Source organism: Lithobates pipiens, unplaced genomic scaffold (assembly GCF_037356315.1).
Source record: "Lithobates pipiens isolate NorthernLeopardFrog02 unplaced genomic scaffold, aLitPip1_a1.2 Scaffold_35, whole genome shotgun sequence".
Classification (NCBI taxonomy): Eukaryota; Metazoa; Chordata; class Amphibia; order Anura; family Ranidae; genus Lithobates; species Lithobates pipiens.
Window position 1 is genome coordinate 17,122,968 of NW_027507811.1, and position 18,197 is coordinate 17,141,164.

General features: G+C 46.4%; 1 protein-coding gene and 1 long non-coding RNA gene across 2 annotated transcripts; both read right to left on the minus strand.

Moving 5' to 3' along the window:
• Positions 1 to 1,791: 1,791 nt before the first annotated feature.
• LOC143955756 (uncharacterized) lies at positions 1,792 to 7,974 on the minus strand. The gene is made up of 3 exons (XM_077465879.1): positions 7,814 to 7,974; positions 7,545 to 7,689; positions 1,792 to 5,066 (listed from the first exon to the last, which is right to left on the minus strand). Exons 1-3 carry the CDS (start codon positions 7,895 to 7,897, stop codon positions 3,784 to 3,786), a joined length of 1,512 nt encoding a protein of 503 aa, XP_077322005.1. The 5' UTR covers positions 7,898 to 7,974; the 3' UTR covers positions 1,792 to 3,783.
• Positions 7,975 to 8,093: 119 nt separating this feature from the next.
• On the minus strand, positions 8,094 to 12,192 carry LOC143956140 (uncharacterized). The gene is made up of 4 exons (XR_013269838.1): positions 12,139 to 12,192; positions 9,601 to 9,848; positions 8,316 to 8,698; positions 8,094 to 8,199 (listed from the first exon to the last, which is right to left on the minus strand). It is a non-coding gene; the product is annotated as an uncharacterized LOC143956140 (long non-coding RNA).
• Between the last annotated feature and the right edge of the window lie 6,005 nt (positions 12,193 to 18,197).

An 18,197-nucleotide genomic window follows, 5' to 3' on the forward strand; every position in this document is an offset into this window, starting at 1 on the left:
ACAATGCACTAGCTTAAAGGAACCTATTTAGAAAATAAAAAATTAACCTTTACAACCCGATTAAACGTTGCCATGTTTTTATTGAACACGCCATGTAAACATTCACAGCGCCGGTGGAAAAAAGTATGTGAACCCTTGGATTTAATAACTGCTCGAACCTCCTTTGGCAGCAATAACTCCACCCAAACGTTTCCCGTATTTGCAGATCAGACGTGAGCAACGGCCAGGAGTAATTATTATTAATAATTATTATTATTCCTCTCTACAGAACAGTTTCAGTTCAGCAATATTCTTGGGCTGTCTGGTGTGACTCGCCTTCGGTCATGCCACAGCATCTCAATCGGGTTGAGGTCAGGACTCTGATTGGGCCACTCCAGAAGGCGTATTTTCTTCCATTTTAAGCCATTCTGTTGTTGATTTACTTCTATACTTTGGGTCGTCGTCCTGCTGCAACACCCAACTTCTCTTGAGCTTCAACTGGTGGACAGGTGTCCTTAAGTTCTCCTGCAAAATGTCTTGATGAACTTGGGAATTCATTTTCCCCCTCGATGATGGAAATCCGTCCAGGCCCTGATGCGACAAAGCAGCCCCAAACCATGATGCCTCCACCACCATACTTCACAGTTGGGATGAGGTTTTGATGTTGGTGTGCTGTTTGCCTCGTTTTCTCCACACATAGTGTTGTGTGTTTCTTCCAAACAACTCAACTTTGGTTTCATCTGTCCACTGAATATTTTGCCCGCACTGCTGCGGAACATCCAGGTGCTCTTGTGCAGACTGTAAACGTGCAGCAATGTTTTTTTCTTTTTGGACAGCAGTGGCTTCCTCTGTGGTGTCCTCCCATGAAATCCCTACTTGTTTAGTGTTTTACGTATATCGTAGATTCCCTAACAGGGATGTTAGCATTTGCCGGAGACTTTTGTAAGTCTTTAGCTGACACTCTTCTTCACCTCATTGAGCAGTCATCACTGCTGCTACTCTCCCAGGGAGAGTAGCAGCAGTGCATTTTCTCCATTTATAGACAATTTGTCTTACCGCGGACTGATGAACAGCAAGGCTTTTAGAGATACTTTTATAACCCTTTCCAGCTTCATGCAAGTCAACAATTCTTAATCGTAGGTCTTCTGAGAGCTCTTTTGTGCGAGGCACCGTTCACATCAGGCAATGCTTCTTGTGAAAAGCAAACCCAGAACTGGTGTGTGTGTGTGTGTGTGTGTTTTATAGGGCAGGGCAGCTGTAACCAACACCTCCAATCTTATCTCATTGATTGGACTCCAGTTGGCTGACACCTTACTCCAATTAGGTCTTGGAGATCTCATTAGTCTAGGGCAGTGATTCTCAACCAGGGTTCCGTGGAACCCTAGGGTTCCTCCAGAGGTTGCTAGGGGTTCCTTCAGCATTGGTTCATTTCTGCCTCTCAGATAAGTTCCCACTGGCCCCATTGATCTTTTTAGCTATCTGTAAGGAGGTAATTCTTCTAAGAACCACCCTTCCCACTGACCATCACACTAATGTATCATGAATTGCAGGTTTCTAATTTTTAGCAGGGGGTTCCCCGAGACCGGAGAACCATTTCAAGGGTTCCTCTGTGTTGAAAAGGTTGAGAAAGGCTGGTCTAAGGGTTCACATACTTTTTTCCACCTGCACTGTGAATGTTTACAACGTGTTTATAAAGTTTAATTCTTTGTGTGTTATTAGTTTAGGCAGACTGTGATTGTCTAGTGTTGTGACTTAGATGGAGATCAGATCACATTTTGTGACCAATTTGTGCAGAAATCCATATCATTCCAAAAGGGTTCACATACTTTTATTTGCAACTGTAAACTGAAATCATATATACATTGGGCTGGACCAATCAAAATCCAGCTTCCTCAGTAAAGCAAATTTTATTGCTTATATAATGCTGCCATTTGTACGGTTGCCCATATATGGTCATGATAGCCGGTAGGTTGTCTTCTTTGGTCCAAATCTTCTTCTCACAGCTGCTACAACTAATGGAAAACATTTCCCGCACTTCCTGGGTTTCTTTTTAAGGAACACATTTCCCGCACTTCCTGGGTTTCTTTTTAAGCAACACATTTCCCGCACTTCCTGGGTTTCTTTTTACGGAGCACATTTCTCACACTTCCTGGGTTTCTTTTTAAGGAACACATTTCCCGCACTTCCTGGGATTCTTTTTAAGGAACACATTTCCCGCACTTCCTGGGTTTCTTTTTAAGCAACACATTTCCCGCACTTCCTGGGTTTCTTTTTACGGAGCACATTTCTCACACTTCCTGGGTTTCTTTTTAAGGAACACATTTCCCGCACTTCCTGGGATTCTTTTTAAGGAACACATTTCCCGCACTTTGAAGATAAAAATGTTGTCTAGCCCGGGTTTCTTTTCAAGTAATTATTTCCTGCACTCTGAACATGGAAAAGGGCGCTCGCCGGTGTGAATTCTCTGGTTTTTGGTCACCTCAATGAGTGAAACATTTCCCGCACTCTAGACACGAGTAAGGACACTTATCTGCTCCACTTCCTTAGTGTCCAATTAGCTCTTGATTCAAATAGAAACAATTCCCGCACGCAGAGCATGAAAAAGGGACGCTTACCAGTGTGAATTCTCTGGTGGTTAGGAAGGTCTCTTCAATGAATGAAACATTTCCCGCACTCTAGATATTAGAAAGGACAGCTGAGTGACCCCTCTGGTGTCCAGTTAACTCTGAGTGCGGGAAGTGCTTTTATCTGAACCAAGAACATTAAAAGGGACGCTTATCTGTATGAATTATCTGGTGTTTAGGAAGGTCTCTTCAACATTTCCCGCACCCTAGATATGAGAAATGACAGCTGAGTGACTTCCCTGGAGTCCAATTAACTCTTGGTTCAGATAGAAACACTTCCCGCACCCAGAGCATGAAAAGGGAAGCTTATCTGTGTGAATTATGTGGTGTTTAGGAAGGTCTCCCAATGGATGAAGCATTTCCCAGACTCTAGAGATGAGAAACGACACTTAATTGGACCAGGGAAGTCATACAGATAAGTGTCCTTTTCTCATGCCTAGAGTGCGGGAAATGTTTAATTAATTTATAAGACCTTCCTTAACACCAGAGAATTCACACTGATAAGCATTCCGTTTCTATCTGAACCAAGAGTTAATTGGACACCAGAGAAGTCATGCAGATAACGCTTGGTTCAGAGATAAACACTTCCCGCACACAGAGCATGAAAAAGGGATGCTTATCAGTGTGAAATCTCTGGTGTTTAGAAAGGTGTCCTCAATGAATGAAACATTTCCCGCACTCTAGACACTTATCTGCGGGACTCCTCTGGTGTCCAATTATATCTTGGTTCACAGAGAAACATTTCCCGCACTCAGAGCATGAAAGGGGACGTTCATCTGTATGAATTCTCTGTTTAGGAAGGTCTCCTCAATGAATAAAACATTTTCCTGCACTCTCTTCATGAATAAGGTCTGTGTGAAATTTCTGGTGTCTCTGAAGCGGTTTCCCAATCCAGCATGTCAGGACACTAATAAGGATGTTCCCAGTTTGTCTTTTCTGGTGTCTACAAAGACTTCCTTTGTCAGTGAAACATTTCCCGCACTCTGAACATGGACAGAGATGTTCACCTGTGTGAGTTCTCTGATGAATATGAAGTTCTTCTATTAATATAGAACAGTTTCCACATTCTGAACACAAATTAATGCCCCCTCCCCCCCATGTGAATTATTTGGTCACCAAGAAGTACTTTTTTTTATCTCATTACTACATTTCCCGCACTCTTTAATGCAAATAGAGATGCTCACCTGTGACATCTCTGGTGCCTAAGAAGGCTGGACCTCTGACTAAAACATTTCCCACACTTTGGGCATAAATACGGGCGCTCGCCTGTGTGAATTCTCTGGTGTGCAAGGAGACTTCCTTTCGCGGTGAAACATTTCCCGCACTCTGTACATGAATAGGGTTTCTCACCTGTGTGAATTTTGTGGTGTGCAAGAAGGCTTCCTTTTGTAGTGAAACACTTCCCACACTCTGAACATGAATAGGGACATGTGCCAGTATGGGTTTTCTGGTGGGCACGAAGGTCTCCTTTCTTATTGAAACATTTCCCGCACTCTGAACACGAATAGGGATTCTCGACTACGTGAATTATCTGATGTTTGTGAAGTTTTTCTATCCGAATAAAACATTCCCCGCACTCTAAACATGAATAAGGACGCTCCCCTGTGTGAATTCTTTGGTGTACTTGAAGTACTTTTCTGTCAATGAAACCTTTCCCGCACACGGAACATGAATAGGGACGCTCACCGTTGTGACACCTCTGGTGGGTAAGAAGGTTTACTTTCTGACTGAAACATTTCCCGCACTCCGAGCAAGAAAAGGGACGCTCGCCTGTGTGGGTTTTCTGATGGGTATCAAGCTTACTTTTCTGAATAAAGCATTTCCCGCACACCAGACATGAATAGGGACGCTCACCCGTGTGAATTCTCTGGTGCACAAGAAGCTTTCCTTTTCGGATAAAGCACTTCCCGCACTCCAGACATGAAAAAGGACGCTCGCCGGTGTGAACTCTCTGGTGCGTCAGAAGGTCTCCTTTCTGAATAAAACATTTCCCGCACTCTGGACACAAATAAGGACGCTCGCCCGTGTGAATTTTCTGGTGCGTGCGAAGGTTTCCTTTCTCAGTGAAAGATTTCCCGCACTCTGAACATGAATAAGGGCGCTCGCCCGTGTGGGTTCTCTGATGTCTCAGGAAGTCCCCGCTTTTAGCGAAAGATTTCCCGCACACCGAGCACGACAAAGGACGCTCTCCTGTGGAAACTCCTTCATGGCTTCGGGAACGTTCTTTGGGATTAGATGGATCTGTAGAGTTCTCCAGAGGGAGAGATCTCGGATGAGTCTCTGGAGTCACATCATGTGATGTATCAGAGGAGTCCTGAGGATTGGAGGGATCCACTGATCTCCGTGTATTCTGAGGAATGACATTTTCTCCTGGAAAGTGTTGTGTGATGTCATCAGATTTTACATCATCATCTGGAGATGACATCAGACGTCCCTCAGAGACATTCCAGACATAACGTCCGCCTGATGGAAAATCATTTTTAAATACACGTTAGAAAGAAATCTTAATGCCTTACATTCAAAAATCATATATGTGTGTGAGAGATCTCATACTAAACAGTATGGAGCACAAACCATACAGCATAGTTGTGTTTGTGCTTTGATGACATTGTTTTGGTGAAGAACCAAGATATGGTGTACAGTATCTCCTCCTCATTTGTTAGGAACATGACGTTATATTGAGGAATGGAGATGGACCTTTCATATGGTGTACAGTATCTCCTCCTCATTTGTTAGGAACATGACGTTATATTGAGGAATGGAGATGGACCTTTCATATGGTGTACAGTATCTCCTCCTCATTTGTTGGGAACGTGACGTTATATTGAGGAATGGAGATGGACCTTTCATATGGTGTACAGTATCTCCTCCTCATTTGTAGGGAGCATGACGTTATATTGAGGAATGGAGATGGACCTTTCATATGGTGTACAGTATCTCCTCCTCATTTGTTGGGAACATGACGTTATATTGAGGAATGGAGATGGACCTTTCATATGGTGTACAGTATCTCCTCCTCATTTGTTGGGAACATGACATTATATTGAAGAATGGAGATGGACCTTTCATATGGAGTACAGTATCTCCTCCTCATTTGTTGGGAACATGACGTTATATTGAGGGATGGAGATGGTCCTTTCATATGGTGTACAGTATCTCCTCCTCATTTGTAGGGAACATGACGTTATATTGAGGAATGGAGATGGACCTTTCATATGGAGTACAGTATCTCCTCCTCATTTGTTGGGAACATGACGTTATATTGAGGAATGGAGATGGACCTTTCGTATGGTGTACAGTATCTCCTCCTCATTTGTTGGGAACATGACGTTATATTGGGGAATGGAGATGGACCTTTCATATGGTGTACAGTATCTCCTCCTCATTTGTTGGGAACATGACGTTATATTGAGGAATGGAGATGGACCTTTCATATGGTGTACAGTATCTCCTCCTCATTTGTTGGGAACATGACGTTATATTGAGGAATGGAGATGGACCTTTCATATGGTGTACAGTATCTCCTCCTCATTTGTTGGGAACATGACGTTATATTGAGGAATGGAGATGGACCTTTCATAAGGTGCACTGATTCCATGTCCGCTGCCTCCGGCTGCTGGGGAGGAACTGGAATGACGCCGTAATCGGCTTCGTTCCAGTCTCCTCATAGTAAACACGGAAGCGACGTCATGACGTCACTTCCCGTTTACTCGGTTGCCAATGGCGCCGGTTTTAAAAAAATATCCGGTATTCAGAATCGCCGTTTCCGGTGATCTGAATACACGGAAGTGTAAAGGAGGGGTGGGGGGTCTTTTAGACCCCCGATCCCTCCATAAAGAGGACCTGTCACCACCTATTACTGTCACATGGGATGTTTACATTCCTTGTGACAGCAAAAAAAGTGATCAAATTATTATTATTTTTTTTTAAACAATTTAGTCATTTTAAAATAAATAAAAAAATGTAAAAAAAAATTTTTAAAGCGCCCGCCGTCCCCGCGAGCTCGCGAAGCAAAGAAACGCATACGGAAGTCGTGCCTGCGTATGTAAACGTTGTGTTCAAATCACACATGTGAGGTATCGTCGCGATCGTCAGAGCGAGAGCAATAATTCTAGCACTAGACCTCCTCTGCAACGCTAACCGTAAAAAAAATTTAAAGCGTCGCCTATTGAGATTTTTAGGTACCGTACTTTGTCGTCAATCCACAAGTGCGCGCACTTATAATTTGTGACATGTTTGGTATCTATTTACTCGGCGTAACATCATCTTTCACATTACGCAAAATAATTGGGCTAATTTTACTGTTTTTTTTTTTTTTTAATTCATGAAAGTGTCCCTTTTCCCAAAAAGTTGCATTTAAAACACTGCTGCGCAAATACCGTGTGACATAAAATTTTGCAACAATCGCCGTTTTATTCTCAAGAGTCTCTGCTAAAAAAAAAATCTATATAATGTTTGGGGGTTCCAAGTAATTTTCTAGCAAAAAATATGGATTTTAACTTGTAAACACCAAATGCCAAAAATAGGCTTAGTCATGAAAGGGTTAAACAAGGACAACATACACTTTACATGAGTGGAGGAAAGTTAGTTTCACTTCTGTATTTTAAAAGAAGTCATGATGAGGAATAGTCTTCCATGGGAATTTGTTGTAGCTGACTGGAAGAGCTTGGAAGTATTGTAGAATGTTGATCTGTGCCGTTATCGGACTGCCTTTGTGGGATCGGGAAGGAATTATTTGATCTTTAAGAAAATTGGGCCAAATTTTATGTGGCTTTTCTACCCTCCTCTGGATCAGCTGCAGGCTTTGGATTTTTTTTTTTATTTGAATTCAATGGACATATCTTACATTTCAACCCATGTAATAATGTAAATACATACTTTATACTCATCGAAAAAAAAAAAAAATTTGAACTGTTTCTGCATTCAGTGTTTATGACTTACTTGTGTCCTCATGTAGAGAAGATTCCTCCAGTTTACTTTCCATAATCATCTCCCCCTCCTCCATAGACTGCTGATCTCCACTCACCAACCTCTCTTCTTCTTCTTCCTCTTTTATCTCAGCTTTGATGTCTTTCCGTTCTTCATTCTGAATTACCAGAGATGATAAAATAGAACATCTGGAAACACTGCTGGCAATAATAAGAGATGACATAGAAGAATGTCCTCTTATAGAATTTGTTGTTTAGTTCTTTGTGCCCAGTCCCACCTACCTGATCTCCCGATCTACCATTCTCTGTATATTGGTGATCTTCCTGTGTAGAATTCTGGGAATACAGAGGACCACCCTCCTCCATAGACTGCTGATCTCCACTCACCAACCTCTCTTCTTCTTCTTCCTCTTTAATCTCAACTTTGATGTCTTTCAGGTCTTCACTCTAAAGACCAAAGATGACAGAATACGTTTGTAGAAAAGGAAAAAGAGATTACAAAGGAAAATGTAAAATACAGTTTAGAATAGATTAGAGTGCATAGAGTTCTAGTTGCTCAGTCCCACCTACCTGATGATGGTGGGGGATGGTGTGATCTTCCTGTGTGGAATCCCGGGAATACAGAGGACGGGAACATCTCTCTGGTGGGTTCCCATTACTGGATCCATCTGTAGGAAACACACACACTGACTGAATACATTGTTTCTATGTGTTTATCAGATGATGGGGGATCTAGGTGGAGCCTCCGTACTGCTCTCCCCTTTACAATAAAGTCTCCTCTTACCCGGTGATGTGAGGGGCGGCTGATTGTCCATCATGACGTCCTTGTAGAGATCCTTGCGTCCTTCTAAATACTCCCACTCCTCCATGGAGAAATAGACAGTGACATCCTGACACCTTATAGGAACCTGACACACACAATGATACAGTCACCATCCAGACACATCCCTTGTCTGTTACTGGATAATGTCCCAGAATTCCCAGAATCCTCCTCACCTCTCCTGTCAGCAGTTCAGTGATCTTCTTGGTCTTCTAGACTTCTAGAATCTTCTCTTTGCTCTCAGGGATCAGGCAGTGAGGTGGAGGCACCGTGAGGGGTGATGTCCCATGAAGACAGCTGTTTGGTGTTAAGGGATCACCAGATAATTTCTTCACTACTATAAAAGCCTGAGCAAATGGAATAGAAAAAGGTCACTAATGGCTTCCCAGAATCCTCCTCACCTCTCCGGTCAGGTCTGTGTTTTATTAATAGAGACAAGAGTGATGTCATGTGACCTCCCAGAATCCTCCTCACCTCTCCGGTCAGGTCTGTGTTTTATTAATAGAGACAAGAGTGATGTCATGTGACCTCCCAGAATCCTCCTCACCTCTCCGGTCAGGTCTGCGTTTTCTTAAAGCGGGAGTCCGCCGGGAGTCCGCGTTTTTTTTTTTTTTTTTTAAAGCCAGCAGCTACAAATACTGCAGCTGCTGACTTTTAAAATAGTGACACTTACCTGTCCAGCGCGCCCACGATGTCGGCACCCGAAGCCGATCTCTCGGGTGCTGCCGCCGGCATCTTGGGCATGGGAATCAGAAAGTGGAGCCTTTCGGCTTCATTTCCCGGTTCCCTACTGCGCATGCGCGAGTCGCGCTGCGCAATAAGAATGGACCCGCTGCCTCTGGGATCTGTGTGTTTCCCAGCAGGCAGCGGGGGACTTTCGGAAAGGGGCGTAATGTACGCCCCTTTTCGCAGAGAGCTATCCCGGAAGTGGGTGCAGATACCTGTACTGTACAGGTACCTGCACCCCCCTCCCCCCTGAAAGGTGCCAATTGTGGCGCCGGAGGGGGGGAGGGTTCCGATGAGTGGAAGGTCCACTTTAGGGTGGACCTCCGCTTTAATAGAGACAAGAGTGATGTCATGTGACCTCCCAGAATCCTCCTCACCTCTCCCGTCAGGTCTGTGTTTTATTAATAGAGATAAGAGTGATGTCATGTGACCTCCCAGAATCCTCCTCACCTCTCCGGTCAGGTCTGTGTTTTATTAATAGAGATAAGAGTGATGTCATGTGACCTCCCAGAATCCTCCTCACCTCTCCGGTCAGCAGGTAGATGATCTGCAGGGTGAGGTCTAATATCCTCTCAGTCACATGACTTTGATCTTTGTCCATCCTTATTGATTTGGTCATGTGATCTAAACAGGACACTCCTCTCTGTCAATGCATAGTAAACTGATAATTATAGTGAGATGAAGATCGCTCCACAACCTTCCTCCACAGTTCTCATAGGCTCCTCTTGGACCTCTTGTCATACTCTATTACAGGCCTCATATTTCAATGATCTGAAACGAAAACAAGAGAATTACCTTTTAGGTACAACTCGAACCAGGCATGTTGTTAGGTTTTGTGGGCTCCATACAGCCTTCTGTTTCCTGCTATGTGGCCCTCGGTGGTTTAAGAATATATAAGAAGATCGCACTTTCAGCTATCCCTGAGCGACCCTTAGTAGACATACTGAAGATTTGGTTCAAGTTTGACACGCCTGGGTTAGATCCTCTGTTGAGTCCTCGGTGAGCCCCGTCCTAGTAGTGTCACTGGACTGGATTGGAGACAATACATGTTTACTATATAGTACTCACCATGTATGATGGAGGATCTGTAGGCATGACATTGCTCTGTGTGCACACTGGTCGGGAATGTCTATATTGTGAGCCCCGTCCTATTAGTGTCACTGGACACGGCGTGTACTGTACACATTGATGTCACCCTGACAGCCAACTCCACCAATATAGGTCTGGGGGCATCTGTGCTGTGATTGGTGTTCAGGATCACATGACAGGGACAGGGACAGGACAACCAGTCAGGTTATGGTGAGGGATCAAAGGAACCCAACAATTCTCCACCAACATACTGGGAGGTACAGAATGACATCATCACTTCCACCAAATCACAAAAATCTGAAGCTTCACCCCTTATTCTATGTCCTGTAGGGATGTTCAATCCTTCTGCTCCCTTCATTAGAACTTGTTCCTGACCTCCCGAATGTCTGGGCTGAGACAGAGAGAAGATTTTTCGCATGGATGGAGGAACGGTTTAGTGTAGTATAAAACTTTAGGTAGGTAAATAGTATCATTTTTATTATGGTCTGTACATCCGACCAAAGAGAGGGGCAACAGGGGAGGAAAGATGGACTAATGCCGTGTACACACGATCGGAATTCTCGTCGAAAAAAGCTCTGATGGTTTTCCCGACGGAATTCGGCTCAAGCTGTCTTGCCTACACACGGTTACACCAAATTCCGATCATTTATAACGCGGTGACGTCCAACGCGTACGACGGGACTAGAAAAAGGAAGTTCAATAGATACTAGCCAATAGCTTTCGTCTCGTAGTTGAATCTGAGCATGCGTGATTTTTGGCGTGTTGGAATTGCATACACACGATCGGAATTACCGATAGAAAAGTTTTTCCGTCGGGAAAATTGAGAACGTGCTATCAATTTTTGGCTGGCGGAAATTCAGACAGCCAAATTCCGATGGAGCATACACACGGTCGCATTTTCCGATTAAAAGCTCTCATCTGTCTTTTTCTGGCCAGAATTCCGATCGCGTGTACGCGGCATAACAGATCTCTTTCCAAATGAGGGATGGCTGAGAGCCGAGACTGAAATGTTGTTCCATCTTCTTCCTCTGTATGTTTGACTCCAGAGAAGCCATCGTGTCCTCACCACGATGAGAGCCAAGAACCACGAGGTAGGCTTGATAAATGGTTCTATATTTAGGATGTATCCGGTCTATAAACCAGAGGTTCTGGATGGACAGTTGGATAAATGGTTCTATATTTAGGATGTATCCGGTCTATAAACCAGAGGCTCTGGATGGACAGTTGAATAAATGGTTCTATATTTAGGATGTATCCGGTCTATAAACCAGAGGCTCTGGATGGATAGTTGGATAAATGGTTCTATATTTAGGATGTATCCGGTCTATAAACCAGAGGCTCTGGATGGACAGTTGGATAAATGGTTCTATATTTAGGATGTATCCGGTCTATAAACCAGAGGCTCTGGATGGACAGTTGGATAAATGGTTCTATATTTAGGACGTGTCCGGTCTATAAACCAGAGGCTCTGGATGGATAGTTGGATAAATGGTTCTATATTTAGGATGTATCCGGTCTATAAACCAGAGGCTCTGGATGGACAGTTGGATAAATGGTTCTATATTTAGGATGTATCCGGTCTATAAACCAGAGGCTCTGGGTGGACAGTTGGATAAATGGCTCTATATTTAGGATATAACGTTGTACATATTATAATCCTCTATACATGTGGGTTTATCAGCATCTGCTGGAGATAAAAGACATCACAGTGACTATGGAGCAGTGTTTCTCAATTCCAGTCCTCATGGCCCACTAACAGGTCATGTTTTCAGGCTTTCCATTATTTTGCACAGGTGATTTGATCAGTTTCACTGCCTTAGTAATTACCCCAGCTGTTTCATCTGAGGGAAATCCTGAAAACATGACCTGTTAGTGGGCCATGAGGACTGGAATTGAGAAACACTGCTATGGAGGAAGAGGATGGACATGATGGGGGGTTACTTGGTGTAAATATAAATCAAGATCTTATTACCTCCTCTGCTGCCAGTCTCAGCAATGTCTCCTCTATACTTCCTCCCGACTCACCTCTCACCCGGAAGTTCTTGTCTATCTACCGCTTCTTGTTTGTATATGACTTCACTTTGTGGACATTTTTAAAAATGCAGGTTGGTTTATTAATATATGGACTATTTTTTAGTGCATTCACAATTTCTTGTATGGGTTTACTTCCTCTTTGATTCCCTGCAAAGGTAAAGCATAATGGACTACAATGCATCGCATATTAGTCTATTATGTGTCACTTACCTGACACAGGAACCAGCGAAGTCACCGCTGTCCCCTTGTGTACGGAGCCTCCATCTTCTTGGTGGGTCTCCATTAACATCGGCGCGCTCAGTGTGCATGCGTCGTAGACAGCGGTGCCTGTCTTTTGGCAAATATCTCCTAAACCGTATAGGTTTAGGAGATATTTCTTGAACCTACAGGTAAACCTTAATCTAGGCTTACCCATAGGTCAAAGTGGTTTGTAAGGGTTTACAACCACTTTAACGTGGTTATAAACCCTTCCATATACCCAGTGAAGTGACTGGCCTCAGGTGACACAAATGAAAGATGAAACAAATCATCCTACATAAGTTGTACCTGTTTATCTGCAGCCTTCTCTTCTCTACACCCGTTCAAAGTGCTGAATTTATCAGAAAGCAAGGAGTGGAGAGCTGAAGTTACACTCTGCAGAGCTCAGTGGGGAAAGCTCTGGGAGCTGATTGGATAGGCACTGATGTTGGACGAGAAAGCCTGGCTCGCAGTCTCTCTTCTAATTCATCCCAAAGATGTTTTATCGGTTTGAGGTCAGGACTCTGTGCAGGCCAATCAAGTTCCTCCACCGCAAACACACTCATCCATGTCTTTATGCACATTGATTTGTGCACTGGTCCAAATCCTTTGGTGGAGGGGGATTATGGTGTGGGGGGGGGGTTGTTTTCCAGGGGTTGGGCTTGGCCCCTTAGTTCCAGTGAAGGAAACTCTTATGACTTCGGCATACCAAGACATTTTGGACAATTTCATGCTCCCAACTTTGGGGACGGCCCCTTCCTGTTCCAACATGACTGCACACCAATGCACAAAAAAAGACATGGATGAGCGAATTTGGCGTGGAGGACTTGGACGAGAAGGCCTGGCTTGCAGTCCCCACCATACCTCCCAATTTTTGAACTTCAGAACGAGGGACACTTATCGGAGGAAGCGACCAACGGCGCGCTACTTGCACTGTGGCAAAAAGAAAGCCCCTCACTGATGCATGCAAAAAACCCAGCACAGTCATTTAAAAAACTAAGAATAAAAAGCTTCCATTACAAATGATTTTGCATAAACTAAGGAAGAGTGTGTTACACAAAGTGTGGAAAGATTTAGGAGTGCGTTATGTACAGAGTGCAGGGTTCAGGCGAGGGCTAGATACAGAGTGCAGGGTTCAGGCAAGGGCTAGATACAGAGTGCAGGGTTCAGGCGAGGGCTAGATACAGAGTGCAGGGTTCTGGAGAGGGCTAGATACAGAGTGCAGGGTTCAGGCAAGGGCTAGATACAGAGTGCAGGGTTCAGGCGAGGGCTAGAAACAGAGTGCAGGGTTCAGACGAGGGCTAGATACAGAGTGCAGGGTTCAGGCGAGGGCTAGATACAGAGTGCAGGGTTCAGGCGAGGGCTAGATACAGAGTGCAGGGTTCAGGCGAGGGCTAGATACAGAGTGCAGGGTTCAGGCGAGGGCTATATACAGAGTGCCGGGTTCTGGAGAGGGCTAGATACAGAGTGCAGGGTTCTGGACAGGGCTAGATACAGAGTGCAGTGTTCAGGCGAGGGCTAGATACAGAGTGCAGGGTTCAGGCGAGGGCTAGATACAGAGTGCAGGGTTCAGGAGAGGGCTAGATAAAGGGTGCAGGGTTCAGGCGAGGGCTAGATACAGAGTGCAGGGTTCTGGAGAGGGCTAGATACAGAGTGCAGGGTTCTGGACAGGGCTAGATACAGAGTGCAGTGTTCAGGCGAGGGCTAGATACAGAGTGCAGGGTTCAGGCGAGGGCTAGATACAGAGTGCAGGGTTCAGGCGAGGGCTAGATACAGAGTGCAGGGTTCTGGAGAGGGCTAGATACAGAGTGCAGGGTTCAGGCGAGGGCTAGATACAGAGTGCAGGGTTCAGGCGAGGGCTAGATACAGAGTGCAGGGTTCAGGAGAGGGCTAGATGCAGAGTGCAGGGTTCAGGAGAGGGCTAGATGCAGAGTGCAGGGTTCAGGAGAGGGCTAGATACAGAGTGCAGGGTTCTGGACAGGGCTATATACAGAGTGCAGGGTTCAGGCGAGGGCTAGATACAGAGTGCAGGGTTCAGGCGAGGGCTAGATACAGAGTGCAGGGTTCAGGCGAGGGCTAGATACAGAGTGCAGGGTTCAGGCGAGGGCTAGATACAGAGTGCAGGGTTCAGGCGAGGGCTAGATACAGAGTGCAGGGTTCTGGAGAGGGCTAGATACAGAGTGCAGGATTCTGGACAGGGCTAGATACAGAGTGCAGGGTTCAAGCGAGGGCTAGATACAGAGTGCAGGGTTCAGGCGAGGGCTAGATACAGAGTGCAGGGTTCAGGCGAGGGCTAGATACAGAGTGCAGGGTTCAGGAGAGGGCTAGATACAGAGTGCAGGGTTCTGGAGAGGGCTAGATACAGAGTGCAGGGTTCTGGAGAGGGCTAGATACAGAGTGCAGGGTTCTGGAGAGGGCTAGATACAGAGTGCAGTGTTCAGGCGAGGGCTAGATACAGAGTGCAGGGTTCTGGAGAGGGCTAGATACAGAGTGCAGGGTTCAGGCGAGGGCTAGATACAGAGTGCAGGGTTCTGGAGAGGGCTAGATACAGAGTGCAGTGTTCAGGCGAGGGCTAGATACAGAGTGCAGGGTTCAGGCGAGGGCTAGATACAGAGTGCAGGGTTCAGGAGAGGGCTAGATAAAGAGTGCAGGGTTCAGGCGAGGGCTAGATACAGAGTGCAGGGTTCAGGCGAGGGCTAGATACAGAGTGCAGGGTTCTGGAGAGGGCTAGATACAGAGTGCAGGGTTCAGGCGAGGGCTAGATACAGAGTGCAGGGTTCTGGAGAGGGCTAGATACAGAGTGCAGTGTTCAGGCGAGGGCTAGATACAGAGTGCAGGGTTCAGGCGAGGGCTAGATACAGAGTGCAGGGTTCAGGAGAGGGCTAGATAAAGAGTGCAGGGTTCAGGCGAGGGCTAGATACAGAGTGCAGGGTTCAGGCGAGGGCTAGATACAGAGTGCAGGGTTCAGGCGAGGGCTAGATACAGAGTGCAGGGTTCAGGCGAGGGCTAGATACAGAGTGCAGGGTTCAGGAGAGGGCTAGATGCAGAGTGCAGGGATCAGGAGAGGGCTAGATGCAGAGTGCAGGGTTCAGGAGAGGGCTAGATGCAGAGTGCAGGGTTCTGGAGTGTGTTATGCACAGGGTGCAGGGTATTGGTGTGTGTGTGTTATGTACAGAGTGTCAGGCACAGTGCATGGTTCTGGAGTGCGTTACGTACAGAGTGCAAGGATTCAAGAGCACTAGATACAGAGTGCAGTCACCCATCCACATCTCACTATTGCCCTTCTCAACTATAACCTCTGAACCCCCCCTCCCTACACACACATACATACACACCACACACTTTTGTAAAAGTAGCACCTTTCTGTAGATGTCTTCTATGCAGTGCAGCCACAGCTTCCTTCTTCTTTCAGTGCACTGGGTATCTTCGGCTCCTGGAGCAGGAAGGAGGTAATGATTAGGGGGCAGCTCACCCCCCTCCTGGAATATGCTGCAGTCAGCCTTTCACTTGGCCGGACTTTAGTGCAGAGGCTGTCGAAGGCTGCAGATGCCAGGCTTCTGTGTTGAAGTGAAAGTGGGGAGCTGCCTGTGAGTGCAGGGCTAATGGAGGCTGAAAAAACCTTGGAGGAGAGGAATAGAAAGCTGATCCTGACCCTCTGCAATTCTGTCCTGGCTGGCAATGTATGAATGCCGGTGTCCTATCACCGGCTCTTTCGCTATGCACTGGTTTGACAGAGGGGCGGGTCTGGGTAGCAGTCCTGCCTCTACCTGACATCACACTCTCTTTTTGACAGGTGAAGTCTCTCATGGGGGCTGCACAGCGCCCATCCAGCTGACTTGCTAGCCAATCCCTGGCTGTACTGGATATGCACACTGCTGAAGGTCCTATTGAGAGAACAATTTAGCTTGTTGTCAACAGCATTATGCAGGACAAATCACTTGTATGGCGGGATAGCGGGACAAAGGTGTCAAAACGGGAAAGTCCCGCCCAATCCAGGACTGTTGGGAGGTATGGTCCCCACTCTAATTCATCCCAAAGATGGACGGATTGAGGTCAGGACTTTGTGAGTTCCCTTCACTGGAACTAAGGGGCCAAGCCAACCCCTGAAAAACAACCCCACCCCCCCCAAAATGATTTGGACCAGTGCACAAAACAAGCTCCATAAAGAGTCCCGACCCCAACCTGATAGAACACCTTTGGGATGAATTAGAGTGGAGACTACGAGCCAGGTCTTCTCCCCAACATCAGTGCCTGACCTCACAAATGCTCTTCTGGAAGAATGGTCAAACATTCCCATAGACACTCCTAAACCTTGTGGACGGCCTTCCCAGAAGAGTTGAAGCTGTTATAGCTGCAAAGGGTGGGGCCAACTCAATATTGAACCCTACGGACTAAGACTGGGATGCCATTAAAGTTCAAGGTAAGGGCAGGTGTCCCAATACTTTTGGTAATATAGCGTAGATTGAACATTAAGGGGGCCTCAAATGTGACCCCTTTGGTAATGTCAGGGGTCACATTTGAGGCACACTTTAGCTCTCATGTTGACAACCACTGGTCTAGAGTCTGATCCAATGATGAAAGCTCTCAGTGCAGCAACATATCTTCTCCGCACCTAAACAGCCCAGGTTGCCGACCCCCTCAGGTACAAATCAACCTCATTGGATGTGAATATAAACCTTTCCACCCGAATCTTCTTCAAATACACCTCCTGAACCCTTTCTGCTCTTCTTTCCACCCAATTTTGGAGCCATTTCCATTTTTAGAATAAATGAATGCCATTTTGCACTGAAAGATATTACTGTAGCCAGGGGCGTTGCTAAGCCTACAAAAGATCTGGGGCTAGAGCCCATAGCAGCCAAGTAAAGAAAGTCATATGCTTGGGCGGGCATACACACACATATATATATATATATATATAAAACATTATATATTATCATGACATCAGGGTCCCCAGAGAGTCTCCCCTTACATCAGGGTCCCCAGAGAGCCTCCCCTTACATCAGGCTCCCCAGAGAGCCTCCCCTTACATCAGGCTCCCCAGAGAGCCTCCCCTTACATCAGGCTCCCCAGAGAGCCTCCCCTTACATCAGGCTCCCCAGAGAGCATCCCCTTACATCAGGCTCCCCAGAGAGCCTCCCCTTACATCAGGGTCCCCAGAGAGCCTCCCCTTACATCAGGTTCCCCAGAGAGCCTCCCCTTACATCAGGGTCCCCAGAGAGCCTCCCCTTACATCAGGGTCCCCAGAGAGCCTCCCCCAGAGAGCATCCCCTTATATCAGGCTCCCCAGAGAGCCTCCCCTTACATCAGGCTCCCCAGAGAGCCTCCCCTTACATCAGGCTCCCCAGAGAGCCTCCCCTTACATCAGGGTCCCCAGAGAGCCTCCCCTTACATCAGGGTCCCCAGAGAGCCTCCCCTTACATCAGGGTCCCCAGAGAGCCTCCCCTTACATCAGGGTCCCCAGAGAGCCTCCCCTTACATCAGGGTCCCCAGAGAGCCTCCCCTTACATCAGGGTCCCCAGAGAGCCTCCCCTTACATCAGGGTCCCAGAGAGCCTCCCCTTACATCAGGGCACCCAGAAAGCCTCCCCTTACATCAGGGTCCCCAGAGAGTCTCCCCGTACATCAGGGTCCCCAGAGAGCCTCCCCTTACATCAGGGTCCCCAGAGAGTGGGCAGGCAGTGAGAGATGATGTCAGCTCTCTGCTGCCCATGGCTGCACAGTGAGAGCGGAACAGCAGTAATGCAGGGTGGGCAGTGAGAGA

What these genes read in the sequence shown, in the direction of transcription:
- LOC143955756 (XM_077465879.1), bottom strand. Translation starts at nt 7,897, where the DNA reads ATGGAGGAGGGTGGTCCTCTGTATTCCCAGAATTCTACACAGGAAGAT. An exon ending in ATGGTAGATCGGGAGATCAG is followed by an intron (nt 7,690 to 7,813) that starts GTAGGTGGGACT and finishes CTGGTAATTCAG; the next exon opens with AATGAAGAACGGAAAGACAT. An exon ending in TTCTCTACATGAGGACACAA is followed by an intron (nt 5,067 to 7,544) that starts GTAAGTCATAAA and finishes ATTTTCCATCAG; the next exon opens with GCGGACGTTATGTCTGGAAT.